The sequence below is a fragment of the Lepisosteus platostomus genome, chromosome 2 (genome assembly GCF_059453375.1).
Source record: "Lepisosteus platostomus isolate fLepPlt1 chromosome 2, fLepPlt1.hap1, whole genome shotgun sequence".
Classification (NCBI taxonomy): domain Eukaryota; kingdom Metazoa; phylum Chordata; class Actinopteri; order Semionotiformes; family Lepisosteidae; genus Lepisosteus; species Lepisosteus platostomus.
The window spans coordinates 30350828-30372150 of record NC_142612.1 but is presented as its reverse complement, the minus strand read 5'-3'; the positions used below and the strand labels follow the sequence as shown (position 1 = coordinate 30372150).

The 21323-nt window shown below is 37.6% G+C and overlaps 1 protein-coding gene and 1 long non-coding RNA gene across 3 annotated transcripts in view; both read right to left on the bottom strand.

Annotated features, from left to right (window-relative positions):
* The window catches only part of itgbl1 (integrin, beta-like 1), a 110190-nt gene that overhangs the window by 23388 nt on the left and 65479 nt on the right, over window positions 1–21323 (bottom strand). For both annotated transcript variants that reach the window (XM_088604691.1, XM_088604683.1), the window contains exon 8: window positions 16073–16189. In XM_088604691.1, coding sequence (XP_088460817.1) covers window positions 16073–16189 — 117 coding nt within the window. The remainder of the gene's footprint in view (window positions 1–16072; window positions 16190–21323) is intronic.
* Window positions 811–12052, bottom strand: LOC148676194 (uncharacterized). Its single transcript, XR_015926193.1, has 2 exons — window positions 10114–12052; window positions 811–9012 (listed from the first exon to the last, which is right to left on the bottom strand). It is a non-coding gene; the product is annotated as an uncharacterized LOC148676194 (long non-coding RNA).

Below are 21323 nucleotides of genomic sequence, written 5' to 3'. Positions count from 1 at the left end.
AAGGGGTTAAACATAAACTGAAGTTTGCCTAAATGTCCTTTGAAACCATTTTTGCTTATGAATTCTGCCTACCCATATAAAATACAAAACATTCATTGTCTTAAATTCTTCCGACTTCGAAAAGTTAATATGACATCACAGATTTTTTCCAAGTGTGGTGTGGTGTTTTAATCATCTTGTTAAAACAGTTACCGTATAATACATTTCTATCACTTTCTGAATACCTGGATAGATGCCTTTCATGTAAACAGGAGATTAATGAGATTTAAAATGATTGACTGGATATGCACTTTATAAAAAATGCTGAATAATTCTGGCAATCTGCAATAAAAGAACAAACTGTTCTGTTAGATACTGATAACATACTGTACAGTACAGTGATCACTGAAGTCCTGATTTCTCTGAGTTGATTTTTACCAGAATGCGAGTAAAGCCCCTTGTTCAACTACTCTAAGAAGATTTAAAAAAAGATTTTCAAGAGTTAAATGTAGAAAAGGGAAATGATCTCCCATCTTCCTCCACCTACACACACATACAGTACAAAAAGCCCAGAAATGGAAAATAATATACTCCAGTTTTCAACAGACACTAAGCTGCAGCTATTTAGATGACCGAATAAAAAGAATTTAGCTACAGGATGTAATTTAATAGATCATTTTTAGCCATCATAGACATGGATCATCTTAGACATTACCACTTTGCTAACGAAGTGTGGATTCATTCGTTTTAAGAAGCCTTATTAAATATTGTTGTCTTTGTATTGCTTTTTTGTTCTGGATAAGATTCACAAAACAATACTTTAAACATAAATATATCAACAACCTGTGTTTTATTGAAGTTTTATGCTACAATTAACTTTAGTAAACTTTACACTGTTTACACTGCAGCAAGTGTACAGAAAATCAAATATATTAACAATAAATAATGCAGTTCTTTACAGTTGGTTTACAGGGACACAATTACAAATGAAGTTCAAAGTATTCCAGTACATACTACATACAGTGTTTCTCTTAAAAGTGCATGTCAGTTGATACCACAATCTTGAATTATTAGTGAAATCATTAAGTGTTGTCTTAGAGTCACCTTTCAATTTACCAGTTAGCTTCAGCACTCACAATCTTTATTGAGCTTTATCATTTGCCATTGTGAGAAAGATCTCCTGCTTAAGACTCTCCTATAGTAATAGCAGTGTAATTTGGGCTTTACAAAAGTATTCATTTCAGAACATCTTTTGCTAAACCAGGTCTATGATTTAAGTGCCTAAATTTTTTAAGATCTTCATTCTTCTTCATGTCAGTTTCTCTTCTAGGATTAGACAACATCTGAGGGTCTCTACTTGTGTGCTGAGTGGGAAATTCTGCTTTTATCCCATACTGAATATTCTCCCAACAAAAACCCTGTAAGGAATCATGCATGCTCAGACAGGTAACTGAACTAAAGGCAATTGTTCCATGTGTGTAAAACAGACATAATGATGAAACCAGTCAATTTCTGATAAGGTCAGTTTGTCCTGTTAATTCAATTCTCAGTGTAGCGTGTGATTCAGCTGGACCTTGAAGATTTGTTTATTATCCAATATATTTGGCTACTAGGAAACTTCCAGTGCCCTTTTTCAAAATCATTAAATGGCTATTAACAACCCTAAAAATTCAGTCAGTCTGATACTCGAGAAAATATGAAAGATCACCTGTCTTTTACTATTACTATTTAATGTATTAATGCAAATGAAATACATATATTCTGCATTATTGTTATCTTAATTTCCCAAAGGAGTGTACTACTTACTTCTATACTATTACATGTTAGTTGTTAGTTATTTTTCAAAATTAAATGAGTGTAGCAGCAGCTGAAACCGCACTGATTTTGTCATCTTATGGCAATGATGAGTTATTAACAACATTAACAGTGAAATAAACAACTACACTTACATTACATTCACAACTAATAATATTATAATATATAACTTACAATTTTTAAAAGCCTAGATTAGCACTGGAGCACCAGAAAGGGCCACGGGAGAGACTTTTTGACTCACATCTGAATGTGCCAATTAAAAAAATCTGTTGTGTTGTACAGTTATAGGGCCCCCTGGTGGCCACTGGTCCCTAGGCAGTTGTTGGGCCACCTAAACCAAGGGCCAGCCCTGTGTGTGAAGGCAGAACATTAACAGAAAATCAGAAACTGTTATTTATCAACACAATGCAAATTAAAATCCACTAAGTGCCTGGTGGATTTCTAATAAAGGCAAGTACAACAGACACAAAGTTACTACCAAAGATTTGACTAATAATTTACTTGCATTGGAAACTGGGTCAAAATTTCTGATTTAATCTGAGTTGAGTCTCTGGGTAACAAGAATTACTTACATTTGGTGTTTCTAGAAAGCATTACCTTTGGATTAGAGCCCAGACACTAGTAAATTCAACTGCTGGGGAATGTCAGCATTAAATGGGGGTTCTTCACCGAAATTTGGGAGGGATTATGATAATCAAGCAACTTTAACCTCAGCTGCTCTAAGTCATAGTCATTCCCGATTACATTTGTAAAGCTAATGTTTATGCAGTATATTACACACAAACCCGTCTGTACTGCATTTTGTCACAGGCATCTCCCCTCTATCCCATCTCCACCTTTGCTAACCTCCAGCTACCCATTGGTTAGTCCTCACTCTGCATAGTGATTTCAGTCTCCTGTAGCACTCAGGAAACATCATCCAACATATCCAAATACTGAATGTCGTTATTCCTTGCAAATTACAATTGGCTGGCTGCAAAGCACTCACCAGCCTTGATCCATTGTGAAAAGATGTCCAAGTCCCAATCTCACACCAACCATTTTGGGAAATAAATCTGGGGTAAGCTCTTCAAAATCCAAAATTCTAAATACATTGGAACATTCCTGTTTGTGCAAGCTTTTTATTTTCTTTTCCACTGCATTGAAGCGCTTAAAAAATTTGGTTTCACTCTGATTACACTTTCCAGAAGTGTCTGGCTAGTCTAACTGTACATGTCCTAAATGTGAATGTAATCTCTCTGTATGAGACAAAGACAGGATTTGGTAGCAGCAGAACTGTTAATATATACAATTATATATTTCAGACCCAACACCTTGTGCTTTACCCAATCTTATCATAACCTCTGAAGTTATTGTGGCTCTGATAAATGTCTTACTTGTGAAAAGTATCTACAGTATGTTTATGTTGAGACATACAGTAGTCTTCTAGCTCACTTACTAGGGGACTGTGCCGTTCCTGTCATTCAATTCCATCTACAGTACACAGGATGTGAAATGAATGTAGATTAATTAAGATGGAGAACTGAAAGTATGACAGCTACTGACCTTAAAATTTAAATTAATCTTGATATACTCACCTCTAATTGGGTAAGATATCTGAGAATCTTGACAAAATTATTTTGTTTCCTAAAGTTGTTTGTGTGCAGTTTTTGAAAATCACAAATGTCACATTTTCACAAGTTGCACATGATGATCATGCTGAGCAACCAGGCTTTCGCACAGCTTGTTGTAGGCAATGCTTAGGGAAACATGTGTAATAAAAAGCCACAAGGGAGCTACTTGTCTCATCAATTTCCATTAATACTCATATTCTTTTTATACAACCACCAACACAAGGACTTGGGCAGCTAAAAAAAGATTAAAAGTAAGTGAATTCTATACAGTGTGTGCTGTTGAGATGCAGACTCAACTTTATAATTAATAATTACAAAATGTTTTCAAAATGAAAATGTATGCAGAAATAATTTCAGTTTTCAGTTTAATAAAAAATAATCTGGAATTTTATTAGTACAGTAGGGTCTCAACATCTGTAAATTTAACATTCGTAGATTTACTTATTCATGATTCGGTCAGGCAGATAGGGTCTTGGATGGATAAAAAGCAGAGCAGGATGAAACCAAGCCAAAAGTTATTAAGTGCAATTTTCAAATTAGCTGTGCAACAGACAGGGATCGTAAGATGAAGTGAAAGAGCCTCACCCTACCCCGTATCCAAGTACTCACCACCCAGCATCCACATCTCAGTGTGGTCTAGTTTTTATACTGTAGCAAACACTCCCGGTTCTGTGTTGGCAGTGTGGAGACAACATTTCAGGCTCACAGACAGTTTATTGCCCTTTTCATTACATTGGGGTGTGCTAATCACAGAGGTGGAAAAGCAAAGTGAAGACACCTGCTGGACGCAGGGCAGGGATTCATGTTATTTAGTTTTTGCTGATTACTAGATATTTGTGTGTGCTGCTGTTTGTCTTAGCTGATAATTGTTATTGTGATTAACTTAAGGCCAATGCATTAGTACTGTAATTATCATATAAGAGAGGGTTACTTATGTCTTTTCACCACACATACACATACATGTGACAGTATAGGGGTGGACTTGGTTCTACAGTATGTGAATTTGGCTATACGTGATGGTTCTCTGCACCAAAGCCTTGTGAATGTATATATAAAAATCATCTGTAAAGTCTACTTATTCTATACCACTCTTTCTTTTCTGGATATTTGCCTCTCCACGAAACACTATCAACTTCTGTGTATTACAAATCCACTAATTCATGTAGTTATCTTCTTTATAGCACTTTCCATCCCAAACACTAAAACTCTAAATTTCTCACAGAGCCATTTTGACTTTGTTGCTTGTTGGATGGTGGATTTTGGAAGTCCATACATCCATTTTCTAACTGCATCATCCAATTTTAGGTCATTGAGGATCTAGAGTCTATCCCGCAAGCAACAGGTGTACAGCAGGGTACACCCTCGAATGAATGCCAGTCCATCACAGGACAAACATATAGAGACAAACACAGATGCACACACTCGCACCTAGGATCAATTTTCCCAGAAGCCAATTAACCTGCCAGTATGTTTTTGGACTATGAGAGGAAACCCAAGCGAGATCAGTTTGAACACACAAACTCCTTGCAGATACAGTAGCACCCCAGGTCTGGAATTGAACACAGAACCCTAGTGGTGCAAAGCAGCAATGCTGACCACTGTGCCACAAAATCAAGCCCTTGAAATGTGCTCTTGGTTCATTAACTTTGGCTATGTTACACACTGCAATGACAGGGCCCTAATCCCCAAACAGCCCTTCGCTCTAACCCAAAAAGGAAATCCTAGACCGTGAACCATATTCCACTGGTGCTTCCACCCCAACACCTTTTCTATTCTTAGGGTCATCAAAGAAAGATCTCCATTCTACATGTAATCTATAGGATTGCTCCTAAACTGGAACCTTTTTACCCAGACCCATTCATCACCCATCTCATATCACCTGATCTACGCAATTTACTTGTCCAACAATTCCCTCAACCACCCATAGCTACTATCCACAACAGCACCTTTACCTGTAACAGAAACGGCTGGGTACTGTGTCCAGTATCATACAAATACATTGTCCCTTGGGCCATTTTAAAATCACCCACAGAACATCATGTATATCTAGTTATCTCATTTAGAGTATCTGTTGCAGACAATGTCTGGCAAGACAGCAAGAAGATTGGCATTTTAGGGAACGTCAGAATACTGAGGATCTCCCCAAGCTGACAGTTCCACTATTTCAGCTCTTCAAGCCATGATTTCACTGACCTTTCTGTCTGCATTCGTTTACAGGGATTTCAGAACTTCTACTCCAGAAAAAAGATATGAAGCCAAGATTACCCTCAAACCTGGATCTCACCTTCCCCCTTCTCTCAATGACATAATCATTTCTGTTTTAAAACCATTCCATTCAAACAGAGGTTTTGGCTTTTCACACCTCTCGCCCCAGATCTCACTTAATCTGGAAAATCCTTCTCACCTGCTCGGTGCCTATTCTCACCTACTTTGTCCTTTGTGCTCCAAAACGTTACATCCCTGCTACCTTCTAAACTCTCAATCATACCTGATGAAGGCTCAAACGCAAAACCATATGTTTTTTCATTTTATTTTTCACGGAATTTAACTTCACTTTATCCTATTTAACAAACTTTTTTATACATACAACCCCTTTGTAGCCAATTATTAAAAATTCTGATGATGCTGGAAACAATGATTATTACATAACAAAAAAGAAAGGTTTGGATGGCTGGCTAGAAAGAGGGCTTTCATACTTAGTACACTTCAGGAACTCCATATTTGACACTCTGATTGCTCTGTCTGGCAAATGCTGTAACTGCTACAGGTGCATGAGCTGTGTGTATGTAAATTTCATGATATGTTACTGATGTACAGTGTTTCTACAGATGAAAGGATTTCAATTACAGTAGGCCGGAGCCATGGTAGCTCAGACGGCAAGGGGATCTACCGTAGCTCCTGACCAGAAGGTCGTGGGTTCAATCCCAGGAAGTGGCAAGTGATGTAGCTTGCTCTAATTCCTTCCAGATGGCTCCCAGGTCCACTCAGCCTGCTTTCCAAATGAGTACTGGGAATTAATCGTCCGGTAATAGGCCGGCTAGAGCATGATGCTGACCACATTGCCTCCACCTCCAGTCAGGTGGTCAAGAAAAAAATGGTGGCCCTTGCCCCCCATTCCCCCATGGGCCTTTATGGCCTGAAAAGGGGACCTAACCTAATTACAGTAGCCCATGGTAAGCTTTGCACTTTGTATTCAACTATGCAATCCAGAAAAGTGCAGTTTAAAATAGACTTGAATTTCACAGACCTTGTATAGGTAGAGCACAGTATAAAAAAAGCTTTCCATTATACGTCCCGCAGATCTAATTTCCAGGACTTGGGGCCTTCAAACATGATCAGAAGTACTACAGCAAGGCAGAACCTGGAAAGGGTAGATACCGGAATGTTGTCCTGTTCAATGCCATGGCAGATGTCAAAGGGATTTGTTGCATTACTCTCAATGGAGACCTGTTCTGTCAAACACCATGATACTCTCTTATATGTTTGACAAATACATCTAGGCAGCCATAGGATTTCAGCAAAATCTATGAGGTGTTGTGATGTACTGTGTCCTAGCCTTCAGAAAAAAATTAACAAACACAACATAAGAACACATCAACAAAAGATTACAAATGAGAGGAGGCCAGTCAGCTCATCTAGCTTTATGGGTTGCTAGTACCTAATTGATCTTTATATCTTATCTATTCATTCTTGAAAGAAGCCATGGCATAACATGGCTTCTTTAAAGTCCCCAGCCATGGCTGACTCCAATAATATGGCTGAACATGTTATTCCAGACTCTCACAACTGTGTGATTTGCACTTGTATGCTTATTTTAACACATATTTCTATGGCATAAGCGGTGTGCCTTTGAACATACTGAATACTTGAATCAGGTCCCTTTGTGTTCCTCTCTGTTCTCGACTAAAATGATTCATAACAGTTTAGCAAAGTAAGCATCTTTGCTGATCTGTGTCTGGATATTGTGTAAGTAAAAATCTTTCTGATTGGATGTTATCAAATTTGATGGTAAAAATTCACCATCCACACTTCTAAATTGTAACAAAGTATTTGATTTGGGTCTATTTCCTATGCTTTTTCTGTTATATCAACTATTTCTCAGGTCATGCATTTATTTTTGTAAGTGTGCTTCATACTTTGCATTTTGCAGTCATTGCTGAGTTTCTAGGGAGTGGAATCTCACATTATTTTGATTTCTCATGCAGTAATCTATCCATGTTTTCAGTCAGGGAAGCCCAGTGCGATAGTGGCAGCTTCATACATCTTACTTTTTAAGCTTGCCCAGGTGTTGCTAATAGACTCATCATTCATTCTGGCACTGTTATCAGTTATATCATTTTCATACTTTCAATAGCAGTGTTGTCCAACCTTTTAGCATTCAAGCTTTTTTGTACAGGATGTACTGTATGCTCAATGCCATTTTTGTCCTTGATATACGGATGTTAAGAGTACTTCTTGAATTGCCTATGTCATTGTTTGTTGAAAACATACCTCGCGTGGCTCTGGTTTTAAAATGTCACTCAGGTAAAGATGGCGGGTCAGAGCACAGTCTATGTGTCACTACCTGCAAAAATCTCTATCAGCTTGGTGAAAGTATGTATTAGCTGTAGCAAGGTTGTGTTTGTGTAATGTGCTCGCTTTATCAAGCAGTAATTCACCAAGAAAACTGCACTCTACTTTGCCATGCTTCCCTTGGGCAGACTCACAGGCGCTATGGTCTTTATTGACTAATATACTGAACTCTTCAGTTAAGACAATTTTACCAGATATTGGCTGCATGTTAATGTTTTCTTCAAGCCATCTGTATTTGAACAAGTCTTTTTGGTTACATATCCATTCATCGGCGTGACAAAGTTATCCTGACCGTCAATATTCCGTCACACACAGCCTGTGATAAAGTGGGGAGTTGTCCAAGTCGACACCTGCTTCACTTACAGTATTTGCCCTGGTTCACTACTGAATGAACTGTGAAAGACAGGGAGATACGAGGAACAGCAGCTGGCTTTGACATTGCCCTAAGAATCCGTTTTGTATTATGTGGAGGTTGCCTTGTCCTTTCGAGCAAATATTTTTTTAATCCCCTGTCTGAACCAAGCAGAAGCAGCCTTTTTAGTAGAATAGGGCTATTTGGTCAGCTACTGTAGGTAGCTGCTTCATGGATTCATGTTTGTGTAAAATAACGAGACCTACCCTTGTAGGGTGTCTGTGTACAGAGTTAAGACTAACTGCTTCCAGCTCCGCAGGCTTGCTGTCATTATTATCACTCTGCTGCAACAGGGCTTTTGCCCATCCTTTGATGAAAGCCTCCCCATTTCAAGTGTATTGGCTTACCTCCTGTTCTCTGCCAGAAGCTGATATGCTCTGAATCTGTGCCTCTCATATTTGCTCCAATGGTACAACAACTGGAAGTGGCAGAGATCTACCTGCTAACTACAGGTATAGACAATATCACATGCCAATTGATCACTATCCACTACTGCTGCTGCTCAGCAACTTCCCAAACCAAATCCGCATGGATTTAGAGGTTGCTGACAATTCACAAGGCGAGTCTCCAGGAATTTGTACACATTACTAATGACCTGTCAAACCTGACCACAGCCCCCACCTGTAACGAACAGTTCTTTCCGGACCCTATGCGGACGACACAGTCCGACGAAGTGGGGAAACACAGGGGAAACGTCATGCAGGAAAACGGGGCTGAAGACAGGGGGGCGTGTCCAAGGTGCGCTGGTGCACGGGGGAGGCGTGGCCGAGGCGAACAATCCCAGAGAGTAATCCATAGAGTATCCAAAACACACGAGTAAGTCCAAAACCAGGAGATCCATCAAAACATGACGTTAAAACCACGAAGGCCGGGTCGGAACCGGCGGACAGGGAACAAGGAACAGGAACAGGAACAGGGGTTAAAACCTTAACGGGACCAGGCGCTTCCAGGTCCCGGACTCGCACGATATGGAAATCAGATGCAGAGCCCGGAAGAGCGTCAGCGCCTGGCTTTTAAGGTGGGCAGGGAATGGGAAACAGGTGCAGAGAATGAAGTCTTTAGTGAAAGGGCTGGAGCACCCTTAAGGAGGGGGGACTATAGTCGTGACAGTACGCCCCTCCTTTTCAGGGCGGCTCCGAAGCCCTAAGAAAAAAAAAGGGAGAAAAAAAAAACGATGGAATCCAGGCTGCCAGGGTGCCGTCCGCGGGGTCCAGGTGTTGGCTCTGCATTCTGTAACGAACAGTTCTTTCCGGACCCTATGCAGACGACACAGTCCGACGAAGTGGGGAAACACAGGGGAAACGTCATGCAGGAAAACGGGGCTGAAGACAGGGGGGCGTGTCCAAGGTGCGCTGGTGCACGGGGGAGGCGTGGCCGAGGCGAACAATCCCAGAGAGTAATCCATAGAGTATCCAAAACACACGAGTAAGTCCAAAACCAGGAGATCCATCAAAACACGACGTTAAAACCACGAAGGCCGGGTCGGAACCGGCGGACAGGGAACAAGGAACAGGAACAGGAACAGGGGTTAAAACCTTAACGGGACCAGGCGCTTCCAGGTCCCGGACTCGCACGATATGGAAATCAGATGCAGAGCCCGGAAGAGCGTCAGCGCCTGGCTTTTAAGGTGGGCAGGGAATGGGAAACAGGTGCAGAGAATGAAGTCTTTAGTGAAAGGGCTGGAGCACCCTTAAGGAGGGGGGACTATAGTCGTGACACCACCTGGATGTGTACAGTAAAAGATCTTGAACCCAATTAACATCAATAAATTAAAAGTGACTAGTACACAGACTAGTACAAAGTCTGATAATTTTTAAGTTAATTTTAATTTTAGTTCTAATTGAAATCTTATTTACTGGAACATTTATAGAAACGTCGTTTTGAAAGTAGGGATGAGACTTTGCAGTAAAGGATAAACTTAAGGTAACTTTTCTATCGGTATTAGCAAAGCCACCAGGCCAAGGTAATTAGACAACATTAAGATTTAATTCCAACACGTGCATTTGCCCTTTTTTCTCTCATTAAGAGGATTTGTTGAGTGACCCAAGAACGAGAGACAAGTTAAAGATGATTTTTCAAAGAGAGTGCTGTCTGATGCAACAGCAATGAGGAAGATTGTTTTGCAGATAGCTACAGTATGTTAACCCAATGTAATCAGTTCCGCTTTCATAGTGAGTGGTGAAGATGAGGGACATACATATTTTAAAATCCTTTTTCATACTAGCGGCATCTGATCTGGCACTGTGAAGACAGAATAGACAGGCATCTATTGCAATGTCACTTTGCCGCAAAGTACAATAACCCATGAGAATGCATTCACATTAATATTTCACCACCTTAATATACTTTTAGATATCTGCAGTGCAGCACAGAAAAGAATCTGAACATATCATAAAAAATACAAACACGAGAGTAATAACATAAAGATAAATGTTATGAACGAGGCTGAATGATTTATTCAAAATTATAAATTCTTATTCTTCTTTAATATTCATAATAATAGATTATTACATGGATGTCCATTGCAAGTTTCCAGCATTCATTTACACATAATCCAGTCATCCATGCCTCTAGACCTTGAGGTTTTAGAGAGCCCTGGTTATGGATATGACATTTAAAGATAATAACCATGACGAATTAGTCCAGTAAAATGAATATGGTAATATAGTGCCATACAGAGAATATTTGTCATTACAGCTGTCAATAAATACCTTAAATAAGATGCATATTGCTTCTACAGTTGCAGATACAGTGTCCAGGAGTGTGACAAGAAATAATAACACTAGCACACTAGATGCAGATTCATAAAACCAGAGGTTTAACACTAATTATGAATACATATACAGTACATATGACACGATAAATGACTGGTGGCAGACATTTGTCAAGAATGTTTTTTTTCTTTTTTGTGTGGTGATAGGAGTATCTGGTGTGCCAGTGAATGTTTTTTTTTGGACATTAAGTTCACCCTGCCTTGTTTTTTTAAATTATTTTCTATTAATACAGAAAAAGGATGTTCTATTACTATCTTAATAGCAAGAGCAAGGTTTGTATGACTATGAAAGAAGCTCCTCAGCCATGCTCTTAATTCTAATACCCCGATTTCTTTAAATAAATGTCTGGAAGAAATCCTTTAATCAATTAGGTTAAATCAACTCCCCCGTGGGCTAGATGGTCTTAATGGGCTCCCTTTCATTTCGAACCTTATGTTTTTAACATAGTGCTCGCTAAACCTTTCTGGGTTCTGCAGTGATTGAGGCCAGATTGTAGACACTCAATCCTGTTTATTCAGCACAACCGCACATGTCCTTACATTTTCGTTCACATGATAAACGTTTGCTATGAAAGAAATAATGTAGGATAGTATTTTAAAAGGATATTATTATGAATGGGGGATACCCAGGCAGCTGGTATAATTAAAGGCTCGTGTTCGTTGGCACAGCTTTGGTGAAAGGTGAAATAATCCAGGCACTGGATTAAACAAATATTTATTACAATGACAAGACACAAACTACACTACATACAACAAAACATACAACACACACATTAGCCTATGTACAGTATTTACAAACATGGCGTTTCAGAGGCCTAACATTCTGGTCACCCAGAAAACACCAGACCTCTACTAAGCATTAAACTCTTAATACCTACAGAGGCCAAATAAGAGTAGTTTAATCTCTCTCTCTGCCACAAAATAAATGATAGTCTATCTCCCTATTCTAAGAATGCGCCCTAAGCAGAAAAGACATCTTTTACCCAGGAAATCAAGTTCCCTAAAATCAGAATAGCTCTGTCTCATAAGATTCAAATACTTAGCTCCAGTCAGGTCTTGTGTGGCTGATCATAAAGCAGGGGCTCTCGCCTGACACTCTCACTCTCGCAAGCTTCAAATTCCAACTCCTCTCTTCTCTCTATCCTTGTCCTCCTTTCCTTCTTATTCCCTTAATTCTTGTCCTTTTTCTCTGCTCTCCATGTGATCTTATAATGTGTGTTTCTGTATGGCTCATTGACAATCATTAACCAACAATCTACATAAGTATACTAAGGTAAACTTTACAATTGCTTTTGCTAAAGGGACCCCCCCAGACCTCAGCAATCAAACTCTCTGCTTTGAAGTTAGACGTGTTTACTCTGCCAAGTGTCACAAACTTTATTTAAACTTGAAGACACACTTCTTAGTCATCTAAAGCTGTAACACTGTTATCACACAATTGGTATATAGTATACACATCTCTCTCAGACAAAAAAAAGCCTAAAAAATCCCTTAAAACAGCATTGCAAATTGCAGTTTTGTGAGTGTGAATTTGTGTGTATACAGGAAAATAATATTGAATAAGACTTTTTCAAACACTCATCAAAATGCTCTTATTTTCAGTCTTACTAAATCTGAAAAATGGTAGCAGATGACATATGAAGATTTTGTAATTATTTAAGACTATCTCCTATTTACAGTATGTGCTCCTCCAAATTGCTGTAGAGAAGACATTACAAAAGGACAGAGCTATTCAAAAAGCAAGCACATTCAGAAAATGAAGGCAGTTTCCAGTCATTTGTGAATATGATTTTACCAAGTAAGTACTTTTTGATATGAACTACAGAAATGGCTATAAGAATATGAACTGCAGGGATTTCCAAGAGATCACAATTAAAATAATGAAATGAGAAAAAAAAACAGACAATGCAGTAAATCTATAATGAATCAAAAGGACCCATGAGCTCCCCCCTCCAAAGCAGTTCCCCAAAATAAACAACATATACTGTAACCTTCAAAATTAACAGCAAGAAAATGACACTTTAAATTAGCAGAGCTGACAGCAGGGGGTTGTTTACAATGCACAAAAAAATCAAGACAGAAAAACTGAGCATTATTTTTTTTTAGTTCTCCAGGCTGAAAGCTACATATCCAGGGATGTAGTAAAAATGAAAGGCATGTTAACTGTGATTAGAGCAATCTGCCCAAAGTCTCAGGCCAAGACTATTAACACTTGTCACATATATTTCTGCAGTCCACAGAAATCCTTCTGACTGAACTTTCTGATTTTAGACCCATCAATGTGGCAAAATACAACGTGTCTCTGAACAGTGACTTTGGAGCCTGAAGTGTGATTTGATGTTAACACAGAGCATGCTTCTCTGTTCAAACCTGACTGGACAGCAGACGCTACCAGAGCTAAGCCGCATACCTGCAGGATGTTATTGTTTACAAAATTAAATTCGGTTTGACAAATTAAACTTTGCCAAGAGCAAGAAAGAAACAAAACAACAGACGGTTCTATGCAGTAACAGTAGAAAAGCCAGGTTTTTGTGCAAAGGCAATGGCTGATGAAATTCTAACTGGGTGCGTACCAACGAAAGGATGTATTTTCAAACAGCATGTATTCACATTAAATTGCACTTGGAGAATAGCGCATAATTGTATGTTAGAGATAAAACAAAATGCTCTTTTCAAGTTTAACAAAATACTCCCATTTACAGCAATTATTTTCGGGAGTTATTGGTCATTTTGAAGAAAATAATAGCTTTATGTACAGTACTTTATGTAGTGGCCGTGAAGGACCTGTGAGATGTTCCTAGTGAACAGCCGTGTAGAAGCAGAAGCTGAAAAGCTCATGTAGTGAGTGAAATTACCTATATCTCCTGTCTGTAGCCTTGAAAATTCTTTCAGGTATGCCTGCAGATTTTGTATGGTTCAGACATATTCAAGATTTTTTACACAACACACTTACTAGGAAACACAATGTTATTACAATTTATTTCCATATAAAGCGTAGCTGCAAGAATTATGTGTTATTAAAGATTTCCAATAATAGTTTCCTTGGCCAAGCAGCCTGTGCTTCAGTGTAAAAGCAAAGGACTACAGTTAAAAATGGTCCCTCAGATAAGTGGTCTGTAATACAGAGAAGGACATTGGAAAGCTGTGCTAATTCTGAAACACCCTGATGATATACAGTATGGTGCAGCTTTGTATCCCTTAGTCTGCTATCTCCCTTCCAAGAATATTCAGTATAAAGCTATAGTCAGGAAGAACCAAGTTCCTCCAACCCATCTTACTTGTGGCCAGACCCAAACAAATGACTGTGCACAGACTGTTTTAAAGAGCTGAGTTCAGAAAGATGTTCATTTGCTTGCAGAGCAGTCCTCAGCATCATTAGGGAAAGCTCTCCTCTCTCTTCTCTCTGCACAACGACACTCCCAGCACAGAGCAAGCAGTCAAAGAAACCATTGTAAGAACCCAGCCTACTTCCATCCTCAGTGTTCAAACGCATCAAGAAATGTTTGTCTAATGAATATTTGAGTATAAAACTTTCATATTCATATTATGATTCTTGAGAGATCAAGAGCTCTCTCTCAACAGTAAATATAAAGTAAAGTTCATGCTAGTAAATGTAGACTTACTTGTCTTTGAAAATATAAGTGGGAGAGACAAATATAATCTACAAGGTAGACAATTATACAATATACTGTTTAATTTTAATGTTCTCATTTCTTCTCATTGTAATGAGAATGGGTGAAAGATCAACTAATTGTATAATAGCAGAATGGTTCACAAATTATATTGTACCACTTTTGATGGTTTGTTATGCATGTTTAGGTGCTGTATCAATAAATTGTATATTGTATATTTAGAATCCGTGTGTGAAACTGTATGTTATTTTGCTTGATTGATTTTTGACAGTTGTCAAAGACTCTCGCAATTACTGCTCCAATGTTTAATTGTTTCAGCAAATTAAAATCTAAGTAGAGTTCTTTGCACATATTTAGAAACTTTCCTCTAATGTGGATGTAACAAATTTAAGTTTAGTTCAGTAATGCAGCTTTGGTGGTGTAACTCATTACTTTAATGTGGACTGTATACACACTTTAAATGCTCCAGCCTTACTTGACTGAACAGTGCATGGCCTTTCTTGGTGTTGGGGCAACCAGTAAGTAATATACTGGTTATTCAATTGAAGATTTTTTCTTTCATATTTTCTTTTCCAAAGTTTCCAAAGTTTAATCTCTTTGGGAATAAATAAAACAGTCAAAGACAGATTCAAGACAGATATAATTACTACTGAAGTGAAGTACTGTACATCACATAATTACTACTGAAGTCAACTTCAACAGTATAATTATTATTGAAGTGGACTTCGCTAATATAATCACTACTGCAGAGGAGTATACCAGAATACTTACCACTGAAATGGACTTCACCAGTACAATTATGACTGAAATGGACTTCACAGGTATAATTACTACTGAAGTCTGGAACTACTGGTAGTTGGCAAACTGGTTTACAGCATTGTTTTTTGCATTCACGTACTGTATTAGTTTTTTGCATAACATACTGCTTTTAATTCAGAAATTCAAAGTTTCAAAACTACAAAAACCACTGTGCACTAACTTTCATAGGAGGGCTGCAAAATGTCTTTACACTTCATTTTGCTCATACAGTATCTTTCCTTAAAATTCTGAAAATAATTGTATTTGGTGAAAACAAGGTATGCCTTATATGTGTGTTGTGTGGATTCTTTCCAAGACCATTTTACCACACATTTGTAAAAAAATTAGTTTGTCATAGTTGAAAATCCAGACAGCTGCTCTTTCATGGCATTCCCTGCACATTTAAGTGTCACAATATTCACATCACAAACTGTGACAGTAAGGCGCATGCTGTTAAATGTTGAAAACCAAGGCTTACCCCCACAGATTTCCCCGTTGATGTCCTCACACTGTCGGTCATCACACTCGCAGTTCTTTCCCTGAACTCTTGGGTCGCCCGGTGGGAAGCATGTGCACTGACCGCACACACATTGTCCTGAAACAGACATCTCCATCAGTCCAAAGGAAGACATCCATCAGCCTGACTGAAACACTAAAGAAACATATTCAAGGCAATAGCTTTACAGGGGTCATACTTTTGGTCCATTGCATGCCCTTAACCCCTTCATCCAATTATTTTTAAAAGTTATTTTATCCTGAACCATAGAAAAACTCCATGACAATAACAAGTGTTTACCTTCCGGAACTGTATAATGTTTTACATTTAAGTTTGAATGTAAGGAAAGAGTTCTTGCACATGGCACATTTTGGAGAAAGAGTTTCTGTTCTTTTTTTGGTCCCAAAACATTCTATCTTATTTACATTGCTTGTAGTGTTCTTTGTCTTAAATGGATGAGAATACAATAAACATTGTCAAAATGTGCTGGAAGCCTTTATTTCTTACTAAATGTACTTGATTGGAGAAAGACATTTCCAACAACGGACAGTAATGATCGTACTAGTTGCTTAAAATATATGAAGTGGGGAAATCAGAACACAAAAATGAACTGATTGTACTATACAGTAGCAATACTATAGTTTTTTTATTTAAATTTTATTTAATATGCTGGATGATCTGTTATAATCCAGTTGTGGTGACAATCTACAAAATCAGGATCTTATAAAATGAACGACCTTTTAACATTCTTTCCTTGATTCTAATCATACATCATTACATATAATTAATACAATATGCAGGGAGGGACAATGAAGTGTGTTGTATACTTCATAAAAGCTTACTATAAAGTTTGCATGTACACTTACTGTACATTTATTTTCCTTTACCTTGGTTTCCTTTCTTAATCATACATCTCTATTCCATAATCCATAATTGCACTCAGACATTTAATTTTATGTCCCTGCACTATCACACAACACTTTTATTAGGGATATAGGGGAAATGAAAAAGATAATAACTAAATAAATAAAATAATGTTAGATCTTGCAATGAGTCTGTTATGGTAAACAGTTAATAAAGGTTCCCAATAAATCAGAGGCAATTTCCTGTAATATCCAGGAAAGAAAAAAGCTTCTGCATAGCAACAACTTCAGTGATTATAGACCTCGATCTATCATTGGTAAAGTAACAATAAGCAACACTTGAGAGTTCTGTATTCTTGCTTCTTTAACATAATTATCACACATATTGTGCTGGCACTGAAACCTGTGATGGTAATTAGAGACTTACAGAAAACTGAAAAGGAAGTCCTGCTGTGACATTACAGTTTTTTTTTTGTTTTCTTACATCAGATTCACCATGGCAACCGAAAGGGAGTTACTACCAAGTGTGTCGAAAACATTTGCTTAAAAGTTCAAAATCAAATGCTATACGTTGCCATAGGACAATAGTAACCATTTCATACTAGAGTGATCCATGTATTGTAAGTAAATGTTAAGAGAAAAAAAAACTATCTTCAAGTCATTGTTCATCATATTTCTCATTAAAATAATGTACAGAGAGTCAAATACTGTTTCCTCAATCTTTGTAATCTAACCAAATGTCTATAAAACAGTGAAATCTCACAATTCTATAGAATTCCATTATCCCATACTTTCCAGAAAAGGATGAGTCCTTAAAATTGGAAGTACTGTAGTAGTACTGAGGAGAAGGGAAAGATCAGATGTTTTGCTTTGGGTTAGAGATGAATATAAAAACAAAAATATTAGGTATTATGTTAAAAAAACACAGTGGATGTACAGTATTATTATTGCTATAAATATTAGTTGTGCTATTGAACTGATCATAATAAAGATTCCAAACAAGAGGAGACAGTTAAGCTCACCTAGCTGATTCCAAGTATCTAATTGATCTGTGGATCTCATCCAGGTGTTTCTTGAAACAAGCCAGGTTATCAGCTTCAACAGCTTCCTGTTTTTCAGTTTTAAAAGCAATTTCCCGTTGCTTCCACTTCTGTCGCCTCATTCCTGTATCATTATGGATTCTAATGAAATCCATTGGGTTGTCAATCTGTCAATCAATTTGCCTTTGACTATTTTGAATACTTGAATCAGGTCTCCTCATAGTTGTTCTTATAATTGATACCCTGGCTTCGATCACGAAACAGCTGGGTAAGATCTTTGGATCAAATTAGAAACTAGCAACTAAATGGTACTATAGGTGGATCAAATGTCAAATGTCTCCCTCTCAATTACAACCTTTCTTTATTTTGTTCTTACAGTTTAAACATCTTTTGCAGCATCTGTTCTGCTGTCCAAATCTATTTAGTCTTTTACTGCAAATATCACTACCTTGTACTATACTTACTATACAGAATCTAGATAATTTACATCATTACAATATAGCAGTGCTCCTAAAACAGATCCCTGTGGCACCCCTCTTATTACAGTACATCACCTCATTTTGAGCATTTCCCCCACATCTGTACTGTTTTTGTCATCAGCAGTTTTCAATCAAAACACAAGCTTTACCTGCAGAGTCTACTGCCTGAAATGTGATAATTAATTATAATGAACTTTATGGAAAGTCTATAGCTTTAACGGACTAGAACAAGTTATTTAAGCAAAAGCTACCTTTTCTTAGACAATCCTCTAGTTTACATCTAATTATCATTTTCATAATCTTACTTATTAGACTATAATTACTTGTTTCAGTTTTATCTTTTTATGAACAACAAATTTTAAATCAATGACTGATAAATATTGGCCTTAAGCAACTGCAATAACATCTTATCTACAGTAAGTACAAGTGGTAGGATACCATCAGGTCCTGAAGATTTGTTTATCTTAAGCGCTTGTAGTACTGTACCTTTATTGGACTTAGCCTGTACGGTTTCAAAATATACTTCAAACCAGCATATTTTATTATTAATTACTTAATTGGATCAGAACTCCTTCATGTCCTCTGGTCCTGCTATTTTAGGTTTGTTAGGAAACCGGAAGACACTCTGGCTCTTTGGATCCACGATCCCTGGACAAGATCAATACAGGGATTACCTCTGTAGGTACTCTTACAAACCATTTATGGAAACAGTTATTAGTTTCAGTTTCTTTTGATGATGTTCCTTTTGATTTTTCCTAATTTTTACTGTATATGGAAATACTTCCATCATAAGCCCTTTACACACACATCCCTGATTTCATTATACAATATGGAGTTTTATAACGAAGGTTTCCTAGGGATGACAACAACCAAGTTCAATCAGACTTGGCTGTCAATAATTAGCAATCAGTTCTGATGTCATTTCCTCATATACTGTACTGTACATCCTTTTGCATCTCACCTCCACCCTATTTCCACCTGTGCAGCTGCCCTTTGGTTCACTCTGCAAGGTGTCCCAGCCTCCTTGTCCTGTGGTCAGGAGGTTAGCCCTCAGCCAAGTGGATGAAGCCAAATTTTGACTAAACACTCCATAAGCCTTTCAGTAAAGATAAGATCACTTTATTGGCCATATACAATTTCTTGCATTAAGACTTTGTCTTTTTCACATTCCCCAGCTTGCTCTCCGTGAGACACACAGACAGAGAGAGAAGGTTGGGGTCAGAGCGCAGGGTCAGCCATTATACAGTGCCCCTGGAGCAGTTGGGGTTAAGGGCCTTGCTCAGGGGCCCAATGGAGTAGGATTTCTCTGCTGGCCGCGGGATTTGAACTGACAACATTCCAGCCACAGGCGCAGATCCTTAGCCAAAGAGCCACTGCTTCTTTTTTTTCTATATATATTTTTTTATTAAGTAAAAGTAATTCTTGGCTTTTGTTATTCCTAGTGAAATTGAATTATAGCTAAAATATGTTAATACATACTGTATATGTTTATATGTATATAAAACTCCTACCTCTATATACTGTACAGTACTGTATAGACCCTTGATGTATGTACAGTAGGTAAAAAAAGGAGTTAGAGGACATTACTGCATTATCAGGTATAATCAGGAAAAATCCTTACACATTTGGAAGAATGAACTATTAAACATAACAAACAAACAAATTGACTAATCAATGTGTCAGGAGCAATTTTTACAAATGAAATGTCCTGTATCATCATAACAGATAACAAATTAAAATTAATATGTCCTTTATGGCATCACCTTCAGATGAACAATCCTATACCTATTTTTGACAGCTTTCCAGATTTCACTGTATTTAAATATTTTATTTATTTTAATACAGTGAAAGAAACAGATTTGGTTTGACTGCAATTTTCTGAGAAGTCTTTGGAAATGAGACAGCAAAACAAACGATGAACTTTGAATAAATGCAAAAAACATTAACAGTTGTGCAGGTCCTCTGTGTTAATATGAGGAAGTACATTCATAGCCATTATAACCTATTGATGTTATTCATATTAATGTTAGAGAACATAGACATGATAATGTAAACAGCACAAGATGAGCAATCTACAGTGTGACACACTGATTATATAAAAACATATGGTTATGATATCGAAGTATCCAAATCTCTATATTGTGATTATATATACATTCAGTATATACTGTACATAAGTATTAATTTTTTTTAAACTGGACATCAAGTTGAAATGTGTTTCTTCCATAATAAGCTACCACATACAGTATGTACAGTATTGGATGAATACACCTATAGTGTGAATACATAAAACAAGAACATAAGAACATATGAAGACTGGAAATAAGAGGAGGGTTCATTGGATTGCTTGTGACTTATAAATGGCTTATTAGTCTGAGGATCTCAGATCTCTTTTTCATTTGGAATTGGCTTACACAGCATAGTCAGGTCCAGACACCTACAGCCCTTTGTATAGAAAAGTTGGTTCCTGTTCTCATTCCAACTCAATTCTTCAATTCACGTTGCAAAAATCTGTGTAGATACCGAATGCGACATACAGTATAAAAAGGCTGAAAGAACTGCACCTTTATAGTTGTGATCACAGAAGACGGTTAGAATGAGTATTACAAATGAATAAACATGGACGTCTTCAGAACAAGCCATTAAACAAGAGCCAGAAGACTCAAGTGGACACTATATTGAACAGGTGGCACTTCTTCACACAAATGGCCGTGTGAATCTGCAACAAGTTGCCCAACCGTGTTGTCGAAGCAGATGACTTTGTTTTTTTTAAAATGGGTCCATACATCAATAAGCTACTAACTTCAAAGAGGCTAGATGAGCTTAATGGTCTCCTCTTGTTCGTGCCCCT